The following is a 26,924-nucleotide window of genomic DNA, read 5'->3' on the forward strand; positions in this document are numbered from 1 at the left end:
TAAGAACGCCCAAAAATAATTCAAATATAAGACTGATATTAATGACAATGTTAAGTAGATAGGAAGAGATCTGTAATATTTGTTTTATTTAAATAAATTGAAATATTCATTTATACGGAATTCCCTCCTTCCAGTTATATACTTATCAGCAGTTCTAATTTCAAACTAGCTGACAAAAATTACAGATTAGATATGTAATTCTTCTTAACTTTGACTGGTCATTTCTTATACTACATTAATATGTCATAATATTTCTAAAACAAACATTTGCTAACTAGTAAATACATTACAAACTCAGGATCAGATCTGGCAAATGGCTAACAATGCAAATAGGTTGCAACAGCTTGCAGAATCAGGCCACAGAGAATTAACACAATCTCAGTTGCACTTCTGCTTTCTTAAGTGAAAGCAAACAAGACTCAGCAAAGTTTTCCATTTTGCATTTACCATGTATCAGTATGACGAATTATTGAAAGCGTTAATAAAATATTTTAAAAATCTTATATAAAGATGAGGAGGCCTGTCCCAGATGTTTTTGACTATTGGAACCAAATTTTTTTAAATCACATTTTTGTCTCCTGTGTCAACAGTTAGCATCATGCAAACACTTAGAGTCACATACCCATAACTGCTATCGTGATATGTTGGAGAAAACACATCCATCTCTATAAGGTTGTCATGACCATTTGCAAGGACTGCTTGATTTCCTAATTCTCTATACACAAAGATACAAAAAGATGAAGTTAGAGTGGCAATTTCAAATTAAAGAATGGGATGATCCCACAAAAAGAATATACTAATTCTGTTGTATAACTTCCTTTTTCTACAAATGAGCAAAACTGCAACTGCATTTTGAATGTGGGATTTATCTGCCCTCCAGGCTGTTCTCTGAACTACATACTGGATTGTAACTTGAAGACATGGTTTTACAAGGCTACCATTAGGTGGTCACTGCCCTTTGCTGATCCCTTATTTATGTGCAAGTCCTCGAATAAAATTCCTGGCTGCTGCCAGTGGCAAGACAGGCTTAAGGACTGAACAGCGCGTAGTGGGGGATGTTGTTTACTTGATGAGGCTGGACCAGAGATGAAGCAATAAAAGTGAACTGAGACCATTAAATGACAGTCTCTTGCTGCCTATCTGGCACAGCCAGTCAACCAGAAAATATGCAGAGGGATGGCTACAGAGTGAGTGGAGATCTCATCTTCTGCAATCGGCTTCGCACAGCAGCAGGGGAAGGAAAGGACCACAGACTCCAGCTCTCTCAGGGAATGGCAAGAAAATGAAGGGGGAGGAACAAAGCTAGGCACTACTATTTTGTTTAGAAGTGCATACTTCTTTTGTCCTGTCTAAACCAGGAAAATATTAGTTTGGAAAAAAAATAAATAGGCCCATGCTGCCTCAATGGCTGCATATCTTTGAAGAGAGGAATGATAAATTCAAGCAATACCGTGCAAATACTACTGAATTCCGGACTATCACTGCTTGTCTAAGATACAAGGGATGAAATACACAGCATGGCCAAATTCCAAGTATTCGCAGTGACAGCAAGGGATTTTTAAGCAGGAAGGATACCATAGAGATCAAGCAAAAATCTAACGTAAGACACTATTGACACCAAGGGAAGCTTATAAGCATATGGGCCCAGTGTGGTAGGATTCAAACGCAGATGCTTGGTGAGCACTTGACTGCATCAGAATGTCAAAAGAAAAACAAACTTTTAAATTCAACTTTACTCTTTGAAAACAATACTGGTTGTTTGACTTAATGAACATGCCTCATGTGGGTTGGACTAGATGATCTCCAGAGGTCACTTCCAACCCTAACCATTCTGTGATTCTGTATGTACATACTGACACCATAATTATGGCATGTCAATCTTTAAAATGCATTCATGCTCTCAGCAATCTAAGTAGAGTTTTGTTTTCCCAACTTGCAGACCAGCAAAGTGGCATGCTCACAATCACACATGGAGTCTTCAGAAGAACACGACTTAAACTCCATCCCCAGTGTCTGCCTTTAGTTCGTGCCATGCCTTCTCAAGACAAGTAAAATGTCTAATCAAGTCCATGTGTGAAAACCTGGAAGACTTAGAGAATGGAACAATTTTGAATTTGATTAAACTGGGCACTGTTTTAATGGATGGAACGTGTAAAATAACTGCTTTAAGCAGACTTTAACCTCCAGCAACACTGTGCTTTTGCAGACAATCAATCAGCCTCTACACAAATTGATTTAAGACTTCCCTGGAAACTACCAACACCCTTTCCACATTTTAATCCATACTGAAGGCGCTAGCCTTATTGGCAATCCACCCCAATAAAGACTTATGGGTATGTTCATCACACTTCAGGAGTTACTAAAATCTTCGCATTCTAAAATGAAGTTTGGATCAAGCTTGCAGAATGATTTTGAAGTAAGACTTTCTAGGAACTGTTTTGTCTGTTCCACTTCTGAGGTATTCTAGTACCTTAATTAAATTATTGGAAATGCTGAAATATTTTCCAGACATCAAGTATTTTGTCAAACAGTTGTGTCTTTCTTCTTGGTAAAATTAGTAGGTAAGTAATGGAATCTGGTAATGTTCCTACCCATTCTATTTTTAAGCTAGGGGCACGAGAAGACTAAACAGTATCAGTACAGACTATGAAAAACATGTGAGTTTCTTCGTTAGTGTCTATAAAAAAAAAATCAAAATCCATTATACAACGTACAGCCATCCATCAAAAAATGCAGTATTTTATACAGCAAATCAAGGAAGAAAAAGCAGATCTTTCTTTGATTCACTGACATGTTACCACAGGTTCTGAATAAAGTTATATAATATTCCCGGAGATTTATTTCTTGACTGGAATATGTAAATTTCCCTTTGCTGACAAATTTATCTTTGACATTCAATGCCTAAAATTAATGAAATATTCCCTGAGAAATGCACTAAGAGATACTACCAGCTCCCTTTTACCAACAAATTTACAAATTCTAACATACTTTTCCTCTGCACATTTCTAACATACATAATTGATTGTGCATTAGAAAAAAAAATCTGCATGTTCAAATATTTAACACAGAAAGCATTTAAAGAAGTGATTTACTAAGTATTTTGAAATATCAGTAATTTAGATCCTACTAGAATGCAAAGCCATGTGAATGTAATGATCCTGGTGCTCAAGAACTCACTTGTAAAACTAGTAGGTGAATAAAAACTTAAAGACCAATGATAATGAAAAAACTACTAATTATAACTACTTAATAATCATTTATAATATTCAGCCACCTGACACGTAGTCATGTATTTGCATTACTTTGGCTATCCAATAAGTAATTCCAAGTACAAAATGGAAAGATGTCCTGCTTGTTTATTTCTTCAACAGTTAATATTTTTCTACTGTGCTGGCTTTTCCAGCAGGTCTATTGCTTCTAGAGCTGAATTTAACTTGCAGCAGGTTGAGGAACAGGCAAATAGTAAAGATCATTCCGTGTCCAATGAAAAGATCCTGCAGTCTGCAAGAAATCAGAGGAAATCTGCAGGAAATATTTTCTCACTGTTCTGCTGGGTTTTTTTAGATGTAGATTTTACGTAACCCCAATAGAGTGAAGACAATTTCTGCCACTGCTCAGTAACATCATTGTCATTTACAGATGGCATCAAAGATGAAAGAAGCACTCACATAGTTCAAGTTATGGTTTTAGGCCCTCATAAAATTTTAAGGAAAGAGTCTTTTTATATTTAGAAAACCATAAACTGGAATATCTGTTGGACCTTATTGATCCGTCACTTCACAGTTCATCTGTTTAACCAGTAACATGAATGCTTTACACAAAAGTATTAACTCCATACAGAGCCAAATTCTAGAATATTCTATTAAATATACAACTGAATCCAATAGTATGAAAGATATATTTCAAAGTCACTTCCATTACTACTATAAAGTCATAGGGACTAAAGCCTCCCTCAGGCTTTGCAAATACATCTGTCTCTTACCTACACGCACATACACAAGAACAGCCTATTCACTATCCAGCTATACATGATAGCATGTTGTATATCATTTTTATGCCACCATCACCAAGATGAGCCTACAGAGGAAGACAGCTATGTATATATGCTGACATTCACATTCTGTACCTCTAAATGGCTGTCACCTAAGTCAGAAAAAAAAAAGGAGGGAAAAAAAAAAGTGGGGAAAAAAAAAAAGCTGACTATGGACATAAGCTAAAATATTGCCAAAGATGAAATAAACTTCCTTTTAGGCTGAGAAAAGGAAGAAGGAAGAGACCTATGACAAAGTTGTTAATATAGCTGAAACTGAGCCTAAGAATCACACTCAGTAGGGAACTTTAACCAAAAAAGAAAAATCAATGACAAATAAGATGGGTTCTTCACCTCCAGAGTTCCAACCAAGTGAGACTATAAAAGAAACTACAGTAGGTGCCTGTCAGTTTTTATGTGATATTTTCGCATTTCAGCTCATTCACAAGTTTTCAGAACTTGAACGCTCAAATACCCTTAGCTTTTAATCAAGAACATTTAAAAGATGAAAAGACTCTACTGGGCAAAAAAATTTACTCCAGGTTGGAAGTGGCATTCTCATTCAATTCCTGTCTTTTTCTCTATAAACACAATAAAAACATATATGGCAATAGAAGCAAATATGAAAGACCTTACCCATCTACTGAAGTTTAACCAGTCTTGAAAACATCAAATGTCTTATTCCAACTACAAATTTATTTCTTCTATATAAGAAAACTCTTTCTTAATGTACTAAATTGTCTGAATCTGATGATGAAATCCCTTCAGCAGGATCCTATTCCACAGTGTCTGTGTCTCATAGCAATACAGAAGGGTCCAAGAAAACTAAGACAAGGATTAGCCATTCCCAACAGCCTGACAGAGGACCTGCCTGAAACATCTATGGGGACAAAAGTACCTAATGGAGAATCTTAAGTTCATGTATGTTTTAATTAGCCACAATCAGCTGGACTATCTTTACTTCACAACAAAACATAATTTAAAAGGATTCAAAGAATGAACTGAAGGGATTTAAAAAACATTTTCAATAATTACTGTCAGCTTTAATATAGTTATAAATGCTCAGTTTGATGACTAAATTGGAATATTATAGCTTTCGTTAATAAAAAATTAGTGGTGACTGAGTGTTACATGAGTATTAATTAATCACTGTGGGTAAATTCAGCTCTGTGCCAGTAAGTTCTATAAAATCTTTTTATAGATCATTCTGCATCTAAAGAAGCTAGTGTCACCCTTTATATTAGCTGCTTCTTTTATAGAGCCAGTTGTCAATTATAAAATACAAAAAGGAATGAGGAAACATTTATCATTATATCAGAACTATATGGGTTCTTTCATTTCACCAAATCCTAGACAAATTTAATAAATGCCTAGCCTCACATGGGTATTTCTTTAAGGGGACCAAGTACAAGAGTTAAAAAGTATTACTGAAAGTGCCTTGACATTCAATCTGTATGGCAGTATATATTTGACACATAACATATCTGGCAAGCAAGACAAGAAATTTCTTCAAATAGTCAAAAGTCATAGATTATGAACAGGAACAAAAATGCTTGTCTGGAAAATTTAATATACTCTCTGAGTCCAATTACTCTGCTATAGGCATTGTTAGGGAAAAGAGTGTCGCTGTGGATTGGAGAGGATAGCTTTTAGTACTGAAAAGTCTGCAGTTTTTGTTTGCTGAATGACGACAGTATTAGCTGCTGGTCATTCTTTTCCTTAGAAGTGTCACAGTCTGTAGTAGTACTTAAGTATTTACCTGCTTTCCAGTGGCGCATTACTGCCAAGGACCCAGCTGTCCTGCAGCTGGACTGACTCAGGTGTGGTTTGCAGCTCGGCGGGCAAAGCAGCCGGCGGGGCCGGACTCTGATTCCTCCTATTTGTCAGTGAGTTTCTGTTAAGTGAGGTGATGGATGGGTGATGCTGTGCTGAATGTTGCTTGTGAGAAGGTGGCAAAGGCTGCAGGGTCGACTGGCCTTGGTTATTTGGAGGTTGTTCTAAGAAGAAAGAAAATTAAAGTTCGTTATACACAATCTTAGCACTTGCTACAACCAAAGCAGAATGAGAAATTCAATATAATCCTATCATCTAATATATTTGCATATTATTCTATTAGCAGACATTCAGTGACATTCTCTAAGAGCAAGTTTACCCTTGATACACAAAGTTCTAATTAATATACAACAGATGGTAAAATTGCTTTTGGTTTTAATTTGTTTCAGGTTTTTTTAATCTGGTTTTATTAACACCTACAGAAGATAGCATCTGACAGATCCCCTAATGTGCCTTTAGATTTCAGCTTTTTTTAACAAACCAACCCTGAAATTAAATGGGTAATTTCAGTAGAACACAAAGGTTTTCGAAATGCATATAATCCCTATCATTATTTAATGGATTTTTTTTAAGCTTTATTTAACTGCAATAAATTATTACAAGCTAGTTGCTAAACAGCAGTAGACTACTCTACTTTAGTGCCTTTCAAATAAGGCAGATCTGCACTATGATCTGCTAATAGATGCTAAGTATTCTTTAGCAGAAGGTCACTCTGTGAAGCAGATGTTGCTTCATGGATATTTAACAGACTGAATCACATCTGATTACAACGTCAGAAGACTCATATACTTAATGACCGTCACATCCATTAGAACACACGCAGAACAGATTTTCCAATTTCACACTATGCAATATAACTACAGTTTGAAGTAAGTCACAGGTGATCAGAGAGTCAGGCCATCAAAACAAAAGGAAATATTTTTTGACTTAGCCAAAGCACACAACACCCATAAAGCTTAAAACCAAAACATCAAAACAGCAAAACACACAATCAAATATCTTAATCAATGTTAGGTTTTAATAATCTGTTTTGCAAAATCAGTAATAAATAAGACATAAACAGAAGACAAACCTTGTCATACAACACAATAAACACAAAATTAAAAAAACCTTATGACCCTTCATTTGTCATGATTTAGCAATGATTGATGACACTTAAAAATGTAGCACTTAACAATATGTAATTCAAATTGCATTCTATTTCCTAAACTAGTGTAGCAGAACATACTTAATAATATAAATGCAAGTCTTTAGCAGAGCAGAAGATACAGGGCTTGCACTTTGCTCACAGTGTAAATGCTTTCACGTAGTTTTTAGGTTAGTTATTTGATCTTCATAAGCAATTCCCTTTTTTGGAACTGGTTATAACTGCAAACTGTTACAAACTCAATACCTCAGCACAAAGAACACAGGAAAAGTATATTTGCAATAACTTACAGGTGACTACTATAAAAGTAAATTAACAATGAGTAATTTTTCATGTTGTGAACATAATAAAATTTGAGAATTTTAAGGAATAGACGTGCTAGGCTTAAACAGGAAATCCAGCCTTTGGAATAATTTCCTTTCTGAGAGCCCATTCTCATTTCCAATTACCTCGTGTGGTCAATATGACTTTTGTCACGAACCACAGCAATGCTGAATCTGCCATTAAAATAATGACAACTTTTACATTGCCAATAAGGTTTTCAACACCAAATCCCTAACACATTAATGAAAAATTAACCTCCAGGAACGATACAACTGATGAGCTTTGTCTTTACCAACACCAACACAAAGGATGTTGCTGCATGTGATTACAATCACTATCGAGGGCTTCAAGCCACATTTCAACAAGACAGCTAACGGAACATTAACAGACTAACACTAGCAAAGACTTTTTTCCCCGTGTCTACTTAAAATTTTATCTGATTTACATTACAAGCTATTTATCAGCTGGTGCAGAATTAATTGTGGTCCTATATTTTATAATATATAGGTGTATGTGTATATTCAAATATATATATATGCGCGCATGTCTGTGTGCATTTTTTTTATGCATGAGCATGTGCAAATACATATAGGTATAAATGATTAATTAAATTACAAAAAACTTATCGGTGAAAATAAATATTTTTCTGTAATTTACTTTCAATCAGATAAACTACTTAATCAAAATTGTCCTATGGACCTGACTTTTTGTCTTTGTTATTCCCTTTTTTGCCTCTCCCACCTGCCTAAGCCTTGTTGAACAGTGTTGCCAGTCAGTGCAACATGGTCCTCCTCTCATTTAAAATCTCATCTGAAAAATCGCTCTTTTAATTTATCATTTTTAGTACTAAAGACCTTGCAACATCATCTGCTACGCTGTTCTCTTACAACAGAGGGTGTGAAGTGACTATTCCAGGCCTGCAGGCTTGGCTCAGGTAAGTGTCAGACCTTCCCACAGACTCTAACAACAAGGAAGAGGGATGGTAAAGCCTCTGTAAAGGATATTTATGCCCTCCCCAAGCAACATATCTAGTTAGTACACAGATAACACACTGGAGAAGTGAAAATGTTTTCCTCAGCCCACAGGCAAAATACTCAGGCCACTGTTTGGGATTTAGATTATTCCCTCAGAAATTTACTGTGAGCCTACAAAGCCCTTCAGATATGTCACATATAAATGCTACCAAGACTGAAACTTCAGAGCAACATATAAATTAAGAGTTGCGAGCTGAGCTTGTAACCATTAGAGCAGGCTAGAAGGGAGCGAGAGGAGCACAGCAAGTGCAACTTTGCAAAGATTACACATCCTCAAAGCCCACCTGTCTCTCCCCTCAGGACACTGCCAGGTGACATTTTCTAGGGTTTGAGGGTGACTTCAACTGGCACAGAATCTACAGCCTCTGCAGAACCAGAAATGCCTGAAAAACCTGCAATGATTTATTCCTCTTCTAATTGTGCAACAGCTACAGGTAAAATTGAGCCTAACAAGATTAGATTTTCCATAAATCAATAGAGCTAAAATCTGTATTCCTCTAAATTTCCTCAGTCCTGTGTTGCTGTTCTGACAGAGATCACTGAGGACTGCTCTTTCGATCTTTTCTTCAACCTGCCGGATTTCCTGAATTGACAGTTCTTCCGACTGTCACGGAATTTTTAACAGAAACTTCAATCTTGCACTGATTTGTGAGGAAGATATAATCATCAAAACAGACATGTTTTGAACGCTGTTCTTAAGCCAGAGCCAGATTTCCTTTTTTTACTCCCCTTTTAAGGAGTTAATAGCTAAAGAACAGCTTTCAGTATTACTGAAACTTCCACACAGCCATCAGTCTTACACAGTAACTAAACCTCCTGACAACCCTGTGACACTATGAAAATATTCTCATTGCACATGCAGGGAAACTGAGGTATATATGTTAAGGGATTCACACAGGTCCCTTGAGAAATCAGCACCACAGCCAGAAAAGTGATGTTTCTTTGCTTTTCATAATTAAGGAATTGATAAAGACAGTGGGAGTTTCATGACAGAGATACATACACTTCATGAACTGTGCCAACACCGGAGACTACTGCTAGGGAAAATAGTCCCGCATGGGCCACAGCAGCCAGTATTGAGACCCTGTCACTTCTCCTTCATCTCTACCCATCAGCTTGTTAGAAAACAGGAATCCCAGAAGGAAACGATTCTTCCTTTTGTTAGTGAAAAGACCGGTGGTCTTGGGACTTGGCCAGGGCCCTCACAACAAACCACTTACTAGAAATTTCCTTTTTATAGACTATCAGGAGGAAGAATGAGCACTGAATCATCTGATAAAGCACAATTGTGTTGAAATACTTAAAAACTATTTAAGAAAGTTACAGTTGCTTTGCTTTAAATTGGACTTCAAATACAATTCTAATTTTTTTTAAACTAAATAGCAATGCCTTGTTAACACTAAAAATAAGCAGGTATGGGTACAGCTGGGCTTAGGTCTATGTTTTAATTAAAACTTCCTTGTTTGGTCTAGACCTTAATGACTGTAAAGCAGTTCCATTCATCTTAAAGAGAAGATTTCTGCAGAAAGATGCAAATACAAATTGGCCCAGCAAATGGCCTGTGCATTTAAGTTGTTCAGGTGCAACAAAAAAAGCCCCACATTTTTGAGGCATTTGCTGCATAAGTCAGCATCAGATAATTATGTATGTGAACATATGTACAGAACCCAGAAAAGTCACAAGAAATCGGGTAGAAAGCTGTCTTACTACAGCTATATGAATTTTTCAAAACATATTTAAATTGTTATTTACCCTAGGGAACTGCAGTGAAGGAAAGCAGCCATTTCAATTGTAGAGGTAAATCATATGCACTCTGTAGCCTCTCACAAAACCTTTTTCTCTCTACCTTTTCCAAGAGTAATTTACATTTAATTAATTTTATCATTTAATTGTTACAGAATTTGAACAGCATATGAAAGAATACAGAAAAATGCATATGTAAAAGGAGAAGGTAAAGAGAGAGAAACATTTACAATAACTACTGCCATTTGGGGGAAAGGGTTTAATTCAGAAGGAGAATAGCAGACCAAGTATCCAAAAAGAGTAATTTGTTGCACATTTTGTGTGATAGCCTTTCTGTAACAGACAGATCACTGAGACCTGTCAGTTAGCTACTCCTCTAAGAAAAAGAGATTATTTCCATTTGATAAGGATTAGGCTTTTTTAATAGTGTATAATTAATGTCAACTTTGAGTTTCCATGACAAACACAAAAGCGAAGACTTCCATTATGATATAAACATTTCAAATGTGAACAAAATGTAATTCAATATCTATGTCTGCAAGAGTTTTAACTCTTATTTAGTCTGGATGCTCCTTTTTTTCCTCTCTCGTCAGAAGAGTCTCTGCCATGCTAAAGCAAATATCCACAATATGTACCAGAAGCAACCAGCTGGAAAACACCAAATATTTTAGAGAACTGGTAAAAAATATAACCTTTCATTTCCATGTCACTGGTCCCTGGTCTGCTAGCCTTTGATTGCTAGCAGTCAAAAGTAATTTCTCTAACAAGTGGTTTGATTTCCTAATTAAAACACTCTGATGGGCTTAAAATTGTATCTAATTGACACATGGACATATGGAAATCCTTGAAAATTGAAGAGAGTGGGTATTACGGCTTAATTTTTCCCAGAGCTCCCAAAGAAGGGTTTTTTTTTCTCAAGTCCTTCCTTACAGAGGGCTCAGACCTGCCCTGCTATGGCTGGGGCTTTAGCGACTCTGCATACACATAAAATCATTGGCTCCAGAAGTTTCTGGCTGGGAGCACCTTTCATGAGAAGCTGTATTTAATTAATGAAAAAACAAGAACATTATGGGTTTAGAGGGAAAAAAAAAGTATTTAAGTGTTCATTTGTAATTGGGCAGATCTGTGTTTTGAATGAACCACTGCTTCAGTATATACTCTTTCTGCCAAGGGGTGCAAGACTCAGTTGCCTTTCTGATCATTTACTACAAGCTATAATGGCAACCCAAGATAAATTGCTCTATGTGCTCATTTTGTGATTAATCCCAAGGTATTTGTTTAATCTTATCCATGTCCAAATTGGCTCTGTCCTGCCCACTGCTTTAAGGATTCAAGCCATGCACTCAACCCAAGGAATGGGGTGACACAGTGCCTACCACCACACAAGAGCCCTTTCACTCGGGTATGTTGTCAGCCTGCACAACTTGCTTTACAACTAATGGACATACAGATGGAAACAGAATTAACTCACAGCTGCTGCTGCTGCCTTCTTCCTGAAGCACTCTGTGCTCCTGTGCCAGCTACATGGTGACATCAATGTGGAGAACTGACAAGGGCGCTTTGATCAAGATATGCATCTTGTGTGTGTGTGTGTATACTATTATAATATAAAATAGCAAAAAGTCATACAAGTAGCTTGATCAAAGTGGGCCAATGTTTGTCTCCTCATCAGTACACTGCCTGTAGGGCCTGACAACCTGTCAAGCTACCCAGGAATGAGAAACTACCAGTGAATTTAACTGTAGAGTATGCTCTGAAAGACTGCATCGCCTTGCTTATGTATCCTAAGTTTGGAAGAAATTGTTAAAACCCCCTGAATTTTGTTATTCACGTTACATATTTTTCTTTAAATCTCAACATTATTCTACTTTTTAAAAAAGAAATGAAGTCTTTTGCTTTGAAAGAGAAGAAAAACTTATTTGATTGTGGAAAAATTTCTAAATGGTCTAGTGGTGCACACATGGTGAGTGTCTAAGATCTACCAGATGGCAAGAGGAGAGTAGCAGGAGCTCCCTGGAGGGCAGTAGCACAGTCCCTAACACATAACATTGGTATTTTAAACCACAAAGTACATTTTGATAACTTCCTATATCCTATGACGAAGCTGTTCTTTACCAGTTAAATATATGCTGGAATACAAAGAAATGAGTCATGAGCAGAAATTGCAGTCTCTAGGAACCAAAGAAAACATATTTTTACCAATGTCTTTCAGTTGTGCTATCTACAGAAGGGTGACTCCAGGTTAAAGGTACACCTCTAACTTTGACTTTTCAGTTCGCATCCATTTAGCAAAGTATTTCTCCTCAGCAACTTCATACTGATAACATCTGTGCAGCTCAGCTATGCTTTGTAATTCAGTTCTCCATAATGTTTTAGAAAGTGTACTGCAGTAAACAAAAATCATCAGTTACTAATAATCTTTTTACAAAAACTTTCCAAAGTACATGAACTGAACCTAAAACTTACTTGAAAGACAGATTTTTTTTTGTCCCTAGTATTTTTAGCATAAACAAGCTAAAAAGCTATACACTCTATATCATATGTGACCCTAGGAAGACAGACAAAATAACTTTCTATTTTATGGCATTTACTTTGAAAATCTGATTAAGATAGATGTCTCTAGTTCGTAATTCTTCAATGTCATGTTGTCATAGTTCCCATCAGCAAGATGCTTTAAAGGCTTTCAATTAATATTGCATGCCAGGACTGAAATTACATCCTTTGTCGTTTAGTTCTTAATGGTGCAAGTGATATCTATCAAGTAGTGTTTTATGAAGCATGTGTGATTTTTATTACAGGCTGTTTTCACAAATCTTCTTCAGGTTTCATAAAGACTGTTCATGGTTCACAACAAATATGCCCTGCATTTAAAATCATGCCAATTCTCAAATGCAAAATAAAACTTGGATTTTTCAGTGATATTTATCAATAGAACAAAACCCCTTCCTTAATTTAAATCTGTGTATAATTATCATAACTAGCAATGCAAAAATATTATTGTAAGCCACTCAACTCTGCATGAGAACCATATAGTAAAAAACCCACAAAGGACAACAAATGTAATAATGTATTATTTTCACAAGTAACAGGATACGTTTGCCAAATATTAATGACTTAATTTTTAAAATGGAGGTGACACACAGAAAAATCAGAAGATGCAACATTCCCCAATATTCCAAGCACAACATTTGCAGCATCCGTCTTTGTTAAACAAGATGCATATTGTTAAAAGTTCTTTAATGTACTAGAAACCAGATAGTTAGGGACAGCCAAGAAGGAATCTTAGGACTGGTAATTTTTGGTCAACCTGCCATTTAAACAAAAATGTGCAAAGTCAATAGAACTTAAGACTTAGAGGGCAAATGAACAGAAGATATTTTACAATTTTTTTTTGTTCAAAGACATAAAAGAGCTTTCTCTTGATACCTGACAGAGTCAGGCAAATACACTGCAGGAAGAAATACTGCCCATTGAGAAGAAAGCAGACATTTCTTCCACAGATGGTGGTGAAAGGAAAAATCAGAGGATTTACTTCTGAAAGCTTTATTAAATGTTGTTTCCACTCTCTGTTGTTCACTGTGGGAACTGAACCAGCTCACTTTTAAAACATTTTTTCCATTAGCTGGAATCGATTCTCAAAGCATTCCAACATATCCACCTCCAGCCTGTAACTGCTCCATTAACCCCTTCAATACATATGTAACACACAGTCAATACTACCGCAGGCAAAATCTGTTTAATTTAAATACCATAGAACCATACATGTCTTCTTGGCCAAGGTATCATATGAGAGACCAGTTAAAGGAGGGAAGGAGACTTAGAAAAGCATACTGGGTGAAAGAGCTCAGACTGGGAGAACAAATTCACCTGGATCATGGAAAAATGATGCTGCTGCTGTCATTCACAAGACAGACATTTTAAGTAACAATGTAAACAGAAAATTTGCAGGTTTTGGACTGAGCTGAGGATGACTTAATCACCTTATGAAAGCTGAAACAGACATAAATATTTCAGCTTCAGTGAAAAAAGCTACAGTGGAACTAGTTCAACAACCAACCTTCCTAATAGTGGCCTCTTCTTCCCCAGAGGGATTTAAGAAGAAAGATAAAAAAAGAAAAGTACAGAAACACCACTAAAAGTAAATTGAAATTTAACCTGTTGGGGTAACATACTTAGGATCTTGCTTTACAAGACAAGAAAAAAAAAAAGGACACCGTAAAACACATGATGGCAACTCTGCACACAGAGCGAACTAGAAGCAACCATGTGCTTAAAATCCTGCTGTCATATTACACGAACACCATCTCTTTCCACCACAGACTAAACCACACAGTAGTTAGCAGGGATACTAACAGATGTTATTACTATTCTCTTTTTAGGACCTGAGGCCTGTGAAACCAAACAGAACCCTCCAATGGTAAAACATCATTGACTTATTTTCAGGAATTTACCTGGAGACCAAACTGGGAAAAGACAAGTACTCCCTGGGACTGGGAATCATTAAACCCACGGGCTTCACTTAAAGTTGTACTTGTTTCTTTTCAGCACAGACTTTCTGCACCTTTATAAATCAGATCATCTTTCTTCCTTGTTTAGAGTCAGAAGTGAGAAAATTATGCAAGTACTGCTGGCTTCAGGTAATCGTCTTTGCTCATAACTCGTGGAAGTCAGTGGAGAAATATGTTTTGAGTTCACAAATCGAAGGCTAGCTTTTAATCGGAGAATCCAGGTTTTCATCGAAAGAAAACAAAACATGAAACAAAAATGGAGAAGTCCAGCTGAAGGACTTTGTAAGGGGAGTAAAAATTCAGCTTTCCAAAATGCTGACAGAGGACTAGAATTAATCTGAAAAAATTCTGAGTACATAGCCAAAACCTGCCTGTAAACCACAGGTAAAACAATCTGGAGTATCCCACTTCCTGCTCTGCTCATCTGGAACCTTCTGCTTACAGCAAATACAGATAGCCACTTAAATTCGACTGCAAAAATTATTATTTATAAATAAATGTTATAGGAAAGAAGTACCATGCTTCAGCTCTAAGTCAAGTAAGTTCTATAAGCCTGATTCAGGCAAAATGTCAGTGTGTTAATATATGTACTCATTTCACACCACACGTTTAACTGGAGCGCAGTATGGATTGCAAAGTTTGATGTATGACTTCTTAATAGATTTCCTAGCGTTTTCAAGTGTTAGATAATTTTGGTTCCTATCCAAAATCATTAATCCAAAGTAAGCTACGACTGTATGTTTGTCTTTGTCTTCTGATTTTATTTCTTAGCACTTCCAAGAAAAACAATTTGCAAAAGCTATTTACTTTAGAAGCATAGCGACTACTGTACAGGTTAAACCCCTCAACTTTCAATCCTTTAACCTGAAAAAGTACACTCAAGTCATGATTATGTAATAATTAACAGCTAACACAACTGGTGCTGTGAGAAACCACCTTTCTTCTCAATAAATAAAATACCATCTGAAAAGCTCTTTCACAACTTGACTTTTACTGACATATGGCTGACATTCATGAAGAAGGAGCAAACCACTGGATTTCCTTGGTTCCAAGAGCCAGGGGGAAAATTCTTCACTAATGAAGTCAACTGAATTTTTGTCATGGACTTGCTGAGGTTATTGGTGCCTTTTTGTAAATCTTATAAATTTACAAATCCAAAAGTAGTTTGAAAGGCCCCCAAATTAGTTCCTTGTTTACAAGTGATGAAATTCTTGACCAAGTTCTGCATGCTTAGACTTGCCTGAGAAAGCAAGGCCACACTAATAAAATCTGTGAAAGATAAGCTAGGAATGGGAAAACACAATATAAAACTTCTAAGCACAAATAGGTGAGTTTGTTTCATCTGATTTGAAAGAACTGAGATAAGAGGGATTCATGTTTTGCTTTGGAGGAAATGAAAAAGGAACAGGGCCACTGAGATGAAAAGAAAACCATGGGGGAAAAAAATGATAGAATTGCACAGAAAAGAGGTTGAATGAATAACAGAGACACGCAAATGTGAACAGCTCAGAAAAAAAAAATAAGAAAAATGAGGAAGCATATACAATTTTATTAGAAAACCATAACAACCAAACTTCTATGGAAAACACAGAAGTGAGATGCCTACCCTACAGTCTTGCTTTTTTAAAAATGGAGTTTAATCCTTGCCTCTAGAGTTAGAGGTAAAAGGTCTTATGGGCTGCAGCTTGGGCTTTAGAGCAAGAGAGGAGTAAAGCAGCAGGTCACCAGATGAATTTGTGCCTCCAGATCAATTAATTGATCTACCTGTATAATGAATATGCAGATCATGAAAGAGAGAAAAAGAATAGGGAATCAAGCTTCCAAAATATCTTTTAAATACTTTTTTCTCCTAACTGTGTAAGGGAAGAGAAATGCATAAGAGGAGGAGGCCTCCAAAAGAGCAAACTGAGGAACTATTGTTCTCTAATGACTTTAAATAAGCTTTTAAGGCTTATATGTGAATTAGAACTTTGCTCTTTCTCCTAATGTGGTGTGTTTTGTTTTTTTTGTTTTTTTTTTAAACCTACAAAACCTTTCTGATTTGACTAAGATTTTATTCTATTCTAATGACAATTAAGTCTAGTTAGATATCAATCAAAAGAACAAATCCATTACAAAAGACTTCTTAAAAAGATGCTCTGGTTTTCCAGTACAGCTGCTTCCCTTTTCAAAAAGAAGACAGTCATTAACCCTCAAATCCAACATACACTTTGAATTGCTAAGAGCTGAAAAAAAAAAACCCTACCTTTCAGTGTATCTCAGTTCATGTAACTTACCAACACAATCCCACATCTAGCACAGCATCTCAAGTAAATCTGTGATAACTTCAGAGGTATCAGTGGACATGGAGAGTGATTTAATTAGACACTTGTATGGGTTCATTATTATTTCTGCAAATGCTGTGAAGGACAGCAGTATGCTGAACAGATTAAACAGACTATACTATAGTAATGACAATAAACAACTATGGTTCAATAATAAACACAAAGTTAGGGGGGAAATTCCAGAACTGTTTTTTACATGTATAAACCAGCAAATTATGAAAAGAATTCTTACATTCACTTTTTATACATAATTTCATAAATGACTGTAGGCATTGCTTTTTCCTGTGCATATTTTCATTATGTCCTAACCACATTGCTGCTCCAAAGCTGTTTTGAGCAGGTGATCTTTCACATCAGTTTCTAGCTAAACTTTACAGCTTCTTGCCTGAACTAAGCTCCTTAAAAAAACCCTGGCTGATCCATGTGGTATTAAGCTCTTCCTTTTAAATAACATTGCTGTAGTTTTAGGACAGACACTGACAGAACAGATAAAAGGCAGAGAAATCACAATTCTCAACCACAGCCTTTGATTTAAGTAGCCAACTAGATAGTATACACAAAAAGACTCAAAAAAAGCAGAACTGAAACGAATGTTTTTGAAACAACGGCAAAATATACAAATAAGCACAAAGTAAATCACCTCCGTGGTGCAGTGAAAAGTGATGAAATCTCCCATATAGTGTTAGCAAATGCCAGTTGAATTCCACGATGCTCCTGCCTTCCGGGCAACTGCAGCAGCAAAAGAGACGTTGTTGCTTCTTCTGGGGTAAGCAAAGGCTAAGTAAAATGATTCATTACAATTCTATGTCCTTCTGGCAGAATTACAAATTCTGCATGTAATTTAGTTCTTAAAAAAAAGATTTATCTGAAACCTCCTACTAGTAATCTAATTTCTACAATAAATAGAGTTTGAGTTTCAAATGATTTAATGTGCTGAAAGTATGTAAACTCCATTTAAACCTAACAGCTGTCATTTCACCAGTAACAAATTTGGCAAAAGCTTTTCTTGGTATGGTGGGAGAGCACTTCCAAAGACAGCCTGCTCACCATGTGACACTGCTGATTTCAAGGCAAGCTTTGCCATAGTCAAGGGGGACAAGATCTTACACACACATAGAGCCAGAGGAGATCTGAGTGACTGGAGTTCTGCAAGCCTGCTGTCTTCTACTCATGGGAAAAAAAAACCACCCTGTTTCTAGTGTCATTCCACCCCCTCTGCCTGAACACATTTCCCTGGTCCATCTTCCAGTGAAACTATCAGATGGGAAAATGCCTTTCTTTTTGTTTTCTGCTGTAACCCCAATGCCAGTGACAAGCAACTCCTGTGTGCGGGTGGTACCTGATTGCGAGGGAAGCAGATGGTCTCAGGCTGAGAAGTCTGATATTTAACATGCTTTTATCACTACTACCGGGAGCTAAAAACAAACATTTCAGGAGGGAGAATTGTCTCATGGTAAGACCACAGCAGAGTTAAGTCAGGAAATCTCTCTCTTTTTTTTTTTTTCTCTCTGGCACAGCCAGCGGCTTGTGGCATGATCAGAAGCAAGTGAGAACCTTTGTATGTCCACGGTGCTCCCACTGAGGCTGGTTAATGATACCTGCCAAGGCACAGGGGCTGCAGGAATCAATTATGTACCCGACAGCTCTTCGCTGCTCTTCAAACAAAAGATGTTCTATGGGTGAAACTTGAACAGGTATGGCAGAGGTGAGTAAAGGTCCTCTGCCCTCCAATTGCGTTTATGATGAAGAGCACACAGATCACTGTGTTTGTGGAGAAGAGGACAAAGGGTATGCTTTGTGTTCTGCTGAGGGGCGACCCCTCGCCGCTGCCAGTGTGGGGAATGGGAGGGGATATTAACAATATCATTTTTTTTTCTGATATGGGTTGAGTTTCCATCACTTTTCCACAGAAAGAGCCTGTGGGTGGGGAAGTGCGTGGAAGTCATCCCATCTGATCCCTGCAGCCCAATTTCCCTGGCTCCATGCAGGTGTAAGTGTGAAAACTTCACGTGTGCATCCCTCCCCAGGGGGCAAGGTTTCACAGGTTACACATGGCTTTACAGGACAATGTTCTGTCTTCCACAAAGAAAAATCAACCTCACCATCAAGGCAACATTTTCAGCAAAAGCTACCAGCTCACTTTATGGTCTCAAGCAAACTAAATCTATTAGAGAGGTTCACACTTTGGAATTACTCATCTAAATAAAATAATACAGGCAAACAATGACGACTTTGAGGTACGCTAGCGGCTAAAATTACTTCATAATCCAGTGCTTTTAGAAGCCATGAACACGGACACTTAGTAGCACTTCTGAAAGCTTAAAGTCTAAATACTCTGTTTTCCCAGAAATAAGACATACCCCAAAAATAAGCCGTAGCAGGATTTTTCAGGATTTCTGAGGATGCTCAAAATATAAGCCCTACTAAAAAAATAAGCCCTAGTTACAGTTCATTTAAAAAGTCAATTTGAATAGTGTGCAGGCAGCTATACATGTAAAAAGTAAGCATCTTTTGGAGCAAAAATTAATATAAGATCCTGACTTATTTTGGGGGAAACAGGGTAGCTGTCAGCAACTCCACCAGTAAGAGCAAGTTATTCACAACAGCACGCAGACAGATTTTCAAGATAACAGAAGCACTGAGTAACTGTGTAGCCTAAACTGGCAATAAAGACAGTGTAAAGCCCTGTATGTGTGAATATTTGTTTTTAAATGGGTACGTTTTGGTTCCAAGTTTTCCTCTTTCAGTTGTTACCATATAATAATAATAATTGAATCAAACCACTATTTTAAATTTTTTGAATCTTTAAAAGTAAACCCTGACTTTGTAAATTTCTAAATACCAATGAGATACTTAACAGAGGCTAAGAGCTATTTTAGAGTTTGCTGCAACAATTACAAAATAAGATGCTTGCATGGCAATATTCTTCCATAACAGCACAAACGTCAAGCCTAGATTCCAAAATATTGTATAGCTCTCAGCAAAGTTTGGGTGAAGACCTTCTAATGAATTTTGGTAAATATGGACTTCTTCATGGCATGCTACAAGTATACACTCTTCTTTAAAAAAAATGGAAAATCCGAAGAATTTTCACATTCAGCAATTTATATTGAGAACTTTTCCCAACTGTACAGAACTTGTCAAAAAAGGCAAGGAATAATTTATCTTCAAAATACCTAACCAGCTAGCAGTCAGACATCAAAATGCTGGAAGTCTAGACACAAGCAGAAACTCAAGCCCTCATCCCGTGAAAGATGATGGATATACTTGTTTGGAACCCATCTGGCTGTGGCTGCTGGAATGCAACACGTCTGCCCTTGGCCAACAGACAGCTACATGGATGAGCACGCCCCAGTTTTGACTAGCTCGGGCAATAACCAGGGGGTCAGACTGGTAGCAAAGCATACAAAAGAAAGCCACTTGCAATGTCCCTGAGCTCCATGCTTCATTCAAGCTCAGATACCTGACATAAATTTTCTTCATTGTTTCTTTCCGGTAGGATCCTTGTACCTTCTTTAAGTAAACTCCAGTTGATTTCTGTTTATCATGTCTCCAAAGCACAAAGTTGCAAAAAAACATCACATCTGCTAGAGGCACAAGTCCTGTTTATGACTGTTTACTCCTCACCCAAATGTAGGCCATAGGGGCACTCCTGAATATTCCTCGTGCTATGAGAATAGAGATGAAAGTAAATGCTCGGGCCATCAAAATAAGTGACTCATATACTGAAGTGAGAAACGATGCTAGCTCTTTCCTAGCAAATCCCGAGAAAGAAATTCAATGACTGATGCATTGCTGCTCATGCCAGTGTAGTTTTCTACGACAGTTACATGTTCAGCTAATCTCCTATCACTTTCCATGGTCCCAGCCAGTCAACTCATCAGGTTTGTGTACAACGGGATGTGTGAACCCCTCCTAACATGATAAACTCGCCATCTTTGCTGAACATAGGCAAAGACGCCAGATTTACTCCCCTTAGAGTTAGCGCTCAGGTGATTAATGGTCAGGGCTTTTGCGAATACCAGTAGTCTCAATGAACTTTTTAATAGTTTCCTGATAAAACCAGAGGAATTCTGGTTACTGATGCACATGCCATAAAAGTCAACCCCAGCTGGTGTGTGCCTCTTCTAGATCAGAAACTACTTTCACTTAAACAGAGAGATGTGTTTTGAGTCTTTTGATTTGTGCACACAGAACAAGAGGGAATGGCAAACTAGTTTCTATGCAGAGGGGTTTCTCCCCACTTACAGAGTACCCTCAGTGTCTATCAGTTAGTTTCTTTTGCCCTTAAACAGGAACACATTGAGGAGTATGTGGAAAGGAAAGGCAGCTACTCTTACAGAATAATTCATGTTGCCTTTGATATTTGCAGCACTGTTACAGCTCCAGGAATATGAATACTTTGCACTATAGGTATTTGTGCACATGCATACAAAATTACTGTTAATAAAATATATAAATATGTGTCAGAAGAAGTGCATTTTGATATTACTTTATGAATATTCATTATACTTGTGACATGCCTTTGCTGTTTACTAGAACGTAAGTGAGAAGTTACTGTGTCTGGTGTTGCCTCCCTAGGGATAAGGGTGCTAAGCTTTCTTCAAACCACTTATTCTTGGCACCAAAACTGAGCAATTACAGCTACGTCTCTCACTTTGTCTTTTAAGGATGTGGCATGTTTATTACCTGCAAGTGGAAAATGACTCCTGCAATGATGTTTTAAAATCACTGGGTTTAGACAAAAACCAAAGCGGTTGCTACAAACGACAAATTTGTATACAGCTTCTATCTCCATGGCATGTAAGCACAAAAGCCCCAGGCAGAAAAGTATTATTTTCCCGCTCTTTCTCTTAGCAGAATACAGGTACTATGGACATTTCAATCAACAGTTTGGAAAAGTTTCCACCAATGTTTTGCTTCTGTACTAACACCTACTGGGTATTGACCTAGAAGTTATTATTTAAAATTCAATTGCAGATATAAGGTGCAATGATAAGTTGCAGTCTTCAGAACTGCAAGAGTAGCTAATAAAAGCTCGTTTTAGACTTGTAACTTGTAAAACCATGAACTTAGTCCTGCATTGCACATGTCTGAGATGTAAACACAAAACTCAGAGCAGCTTGGAAAAACACCTCAAAACACAAAAGCAAACCCAAAACTTCAATAACTATTTGCATAAGCATAATTAAGAAATGGGTCTTCAGCTGCAGAAAAAAAAAAAAAGTAACACTGAAGGCATAAAGCTGTCCAGTAAAATATATTCATTGCATCAAATGAAGGATATGATAATTACAAGTACTTTCCATAAATCTGAAAAGTAATGTAATAGAAAATAAACAGCCAATAAAATACAAACAGTTTAGAAAAAAAATAACTCAATTTATTACTTCTGAGATACAAAATTATATTGGTCTCATTAATCAGTTCAGAGTGTTGTATTAATGAATGGAAATTACTTTCTTGTAAAGGTGTTTCATTTACAAGGTAGTTTCTTCTACAGAGTTAGTATATCCTTCCCACATGCTGAGTATGAAAACAACAAAAGAAACTATCTGTAATTAAAAAAATAAAGGAATATACTGGTTTGAAGTATTATAATACCAAATATGAAACCCATTCTATTTTGTTTTTTTTTTTTTTTCATTTCTTTATGTGATTGTTTGTAAATCTTAATATATCCTGGGTAATTCATTGTTCTGTTACACAGTATCTTATTTACCATATATGCAATAATGATATACTGAACATATGTTTGAGAAATATGATTGAGAAATTCCTAGACTGACAAACTGATAACATAATCATAAGCAAAACTCTCACAGGTTTCTAAAATGACAGGAGATTAAAAAAAAAAAAAAAAAAGAGAAAGGTTATTTCCTTGTGCTTTAAGAAAAGCAACTTAAACACTCCAATATTCCCTTCCTCCTTGAGAAATAATAGCCTCTAGGCAATGAAATCCCTTTAAAATGCCAATATGGGGGGGAGGAGGAGAAGCACAGTCGCAAATGTGTAGAGACAACCACTCAGACACGTCAAAGATGTTCCTACTAGCATACAAGAGAATTAAAGAACACCTAAGAAAGAATGGTGAAGGATGTTCAAAAGACTAAAAGACTTGACAAGGGAAGGATGAAGGCACCCAAGAGGAACTTCTGTCCTAGGACATAAAAGCAGCAGCTGTCCTGTTTTTTCCATTTGCTTCAAAGAGCAATGCTGTGGGGGTTTTTTCGGACCATGTTCCAAGGTGCCTCAGAACTATTTTCTTTCCTTTAAAGTAGACTGGTCCCAACCACACTGCTAGAGCACTGTCAGAAATCCTGGGATCGGTCATCTGTGTCACAGACATTCATTTGCTCTGCCTCACGACACTGGCTAATTCCCTCTGACCGCTCAAGCCCTTTGGATACCAGCTGCAGAAGCAGAGGCTGCTCTGCAGGGCTGCCATCATGGAGGATACACAGCCCAGGCCAGCATGTGGCCCGAAGCAGAGGGAAGGCACGTCAGGCCCACTCAGATGCTGCTGGGTGACTCGCTAGGGTGCTGGGAGCACAACTATTGAAACAATCACTGGGCAAAATTAACTACTGAGCATTCTCTGAGGAGATACATAGCTCCTCTGCTCCAGAAGCACTCTCAGGTTTGATCAACGTGGGAGTCACCAAGACTGTGTGTCTACACACAGTAATTTTTCATAAAAGCTTCCATGCACTAGATAAAATCCTCTTTTTTGCAGCACATCTAAACTCTCTTTATCCTTTGTCCAACAATTAATCATTCATCTCACATGTAGGCACAAATGTGTCGCTGCCACTGCAATCATACCCTGATGCCACTCTAATATTATGATCCTTCCACTTATGGCAAAAGCAGTCTTTTACAGAGAGCGATGCTGTTGAAGTCCTACTTGCTGACTGCCTGTCACCTCTTGAACAAAACTACTTTCTCTAATGGGACTACCTGAGCATGAAACACTACTAAGAACACAGTTCCTAAAACTGGTTTCAATCATTCATTTATATCATTAGTCTCTTCAGAGAAATCTGCAATTCCAAACTTGACTTTTGTCTGTTACAAATCTGACTTTTGAAATATCATCTAATAACATTAGCAAAATTCTGAGAAAAAAAAAAAAATCCTTATTCTAAAACATTCATTTCTACACCAGCTGTTAGTTTCAACTACTTAAAATCTAGCCATTTGTATTATGAGCAGGGATACAAAACTGTATAAAGTAGAAATAAAAGATGGAGAAAATGGTTGGGGAAAAGCACAAATCCAGATGTTAACTTTTGCACAGTGAGTGTAAAGAGCCACTTGATATCAAACTCAGACATTAAAGACTGGCATTTCAGGTTAAGTGGGAGCATCTCACCAAGAAGTCTGAAATCAGCTACTTTCTATAAAAAAGTGGTCACATTTCAGGAAATTAGTGCCATTACCAGTACCAACATCTCTTTCATTTCTGCTTTTAATCCTCTTATAAGGACATTAAGGTATCCAGGAATATCTCAGTTCCCTGGGGCAGTACAAATAGCCCAGCACCCAAAAGGTTAAGATTTTCCTGCACTGTTAAAACCACCTGAGACTGATACTTGTCTGTATCTTTATCTCCCATTGTCCTGCCTGCAACTGCAAATTTCCCCAATAACCACAGCAGCCATCAAGAGAAAAGTCTGCTGGGTTTTTGTTTTTTATCAATTTTAATCCCTTCTAACAGCCTCCCTGTCGCAAGAGTGTAAGTGGGATCAGAAGCAGGCAGGATGTTCGTTTTCATCCCCAATTATAAAGAAGCTAGACTTCTTATAAGAGTTCATGTTTGTGGTTTTGGTGAGCCTTCTACATATGGCTGGAATATTTTTAGAACACAAAAAAGAAGGGTTAAAGAAAATTCTGGATAATGAGGGATGTAATATGGATTAGAAGCATAATTTTTATTTTTTGTTTTGAAAAACATAAACGCTGCATAGCATTCCATTCCTTTAATGTGAAGACACTAATATTAAGAAATACAACACAGTTATTTTAATTATGTAAGACTGTAATTGGCATTTATTGCGTAGGGCTTCAGAGGGAGAGAAGCATGGGATGGAAAGCTGAGTTTTTCATTAAATAGCTGCCCCAAGGCAGATACATTCTGAACAAAGCACCTTTTCATGAGATATACCTGTCCCGTGGAGAGAACAAGTAAGGGAATGAGTAAAGGGAGGTAAAAAGCCTGAACAAGGAGAGAACGATATGAAAAGTCTATTAGAAAAGAGAAAAAAGGATAAAAGAGAAAGTAGGAAGTGGGATAGAGTGGCATGGTATGGTCTAATATAGGTTAAATGACTTAATCAATAAAAAAAAGAAGCCTTCCAAGGAGAAAAGGCAAAAAGAGGGAAAGGATGAAATTAAAAGAACACACTTAAAGGCTAAGAAGGATTAAAACAAAGACAAAACAACAGGAAAAAAAAAAAAAAACAAAACCAAAAAACAACAAACCAAAGAATGGTAAGGAAAAGGTAAAAAAAAAAAATCACATCCATGCATACAGATCACTCCAGGGAGCAAAAGGCTCGTCCTGTTTGCATCTGTTGTATCGTACATTTGACTATACGGCATTCCTCTGCACTTTTGACTGCTTAAGGAACATTAAAAAGATGAGTCATCAGGGATGGAGGTAAGCGCAGATGAATCCAGGATCTACGCTTACCTCTTCCCAGGCTTGCCTCAAGGTGGCTACCAGCAGTTAGTCTCAGAACCAGCCTGGAAATTACACCTATTTTTCCAAGATGAGGGGTGGTATCAGAAGAAAAAGCCCCCTAATCAGTTGCATATACTCCTAGTGGAAGAATAATGTCTGCCTCTCCATAAGAGATCTGAACATTTGACAACACCAGAAATTGATACAGGGTGGTGGATGAGCAGTCTCCATTATTCATTCATTTACTTTTCCACATGGGGGAACTATACTTATGATGCCTGCTGACATGCCACAGCAGTCATGTTAGCAATAGAAACCATAATTCATACTATGGTAAACAATGAATAGAGCAAAGAAAAGGGATCTAATTTTCTAGTGCCTTCTGTGGATTTAAAATTAGAGGTTCTGATGCATCACCACTTGGCTCTACTCATATCTCATAGTCGCTATTAACAGACAGATATGGCAAATGGCAACATCTTTCCCTCCAGAGATTCAGACAGTGCAATGGAAACAGCACACCATTTTAGGATTAACCTACAAAGCAGCAGCAGAGCTTTCCTCTTGGAGACAGAAATCACAGCAAAGCAGCTGTCTGATACTTACGTCAGCAGAGAGCATGTTTGTGAGTGGAGGAAATATTGGACCTGCAACTATTTTTTTTTCCCTGCTACTCAACATCTCCCAAGGAGCCAAACAGAATTAGAGCAGCACTGATGAGGCAGTGAAAGAGCGCTGAATTCTGAGGTTCCCATACTTCATAAGCTTCAAGAGCTCTTCCCAAAGGCCTTCTGCAGACGTCACTGAATTGTTCAAGTCTTTGTAACCACAGGAGTATACTTCTCACATTTCTTTAAATATGTTTGAAGTTCTGTTGTAATCAGGAGAGTACAGTAACAAGAATCAAAAACATAAGCATGCATTAACTACAACTTAATTCTGCTAGGTTTTAAGCCTTTATTTGCACTTGTGTAAACTGAGAGTCACCAACCATCATCACTAAGATGAAAGGCTAGTGCAGAGATTACAGACTATTTAGTATTCACTTTCTTTTTTTTTATTTCTAGATCAATGTCAGAGAAACCTCTATACTACTAGCCATATGCAAAAAAGGAAAAAAAAAAGGCAAAAAAGCTGAAAATCTTTTAATCATTTTCTTGATTTACTTCCTGCCTTCACATTTCTTGAACTGTTAGTGGAAGCAGCACCTATCCATCACTCCAAAATACATACATAAATATCTGCTAGTTTAAAATTCCAGGTGCAAAATTCACAGTGACTGTCTACTCCTTTAA

At 37.1% G+C, this 26,924-nt stretch overlaps 1 protein-coding gene across 49 annotated transcripts in view; it reads right to left on the reverse strand.

The window, feature by feature from the left end:
• TENM3 (teneurin transmembrane protein 3) overlaps positions 1-26,924 on the reverse strand; it is a 1,347,463-nt gene that overhangs the window by 127,597 nt on the left and 1,192,942 nt on the right. For 29 of the 49 annotated variants that reach the window (XM_065061257.1, XM_065061277.1, XM_065061276.1 and 26 more), the window contains 2 exons: positions 5,790-6,027; positions 623-715 (listed from right to left, as the gene is read on the reverse strand). In XM_065061257.1, the coding sequence (XP_064917329.1) occupies positions 623-715; positions 5,790-6,027 (331 nt within the window). Of the gene's footprint in view, positions 1-622; positions 716-5,789; positions 6,028-17,583; positions 17,601-26,924 lie in introns of those variants that run through there. The other 20 variants (XM_065061291.1, XM_065061280.1, XM_065061279.1 and 17 more) reach the window with 2 other exon arrangements.

The sequence above is a fragment of the Columba livia genome, chromosome 4 (genome assembly GCF_036013475.1).
Source record: "Columba livia isolate bColLiv1 breed racing homer chromosome 4, bColLiv1.pat.W.v2, whole genome shotgun sequence".
Taxonomy (NCBI): domain Eukaryota; kingdom Metazoa; phylum Chordata; class Aves; order Columbiformes; family Columbidae; genus Columba; species Columba livia.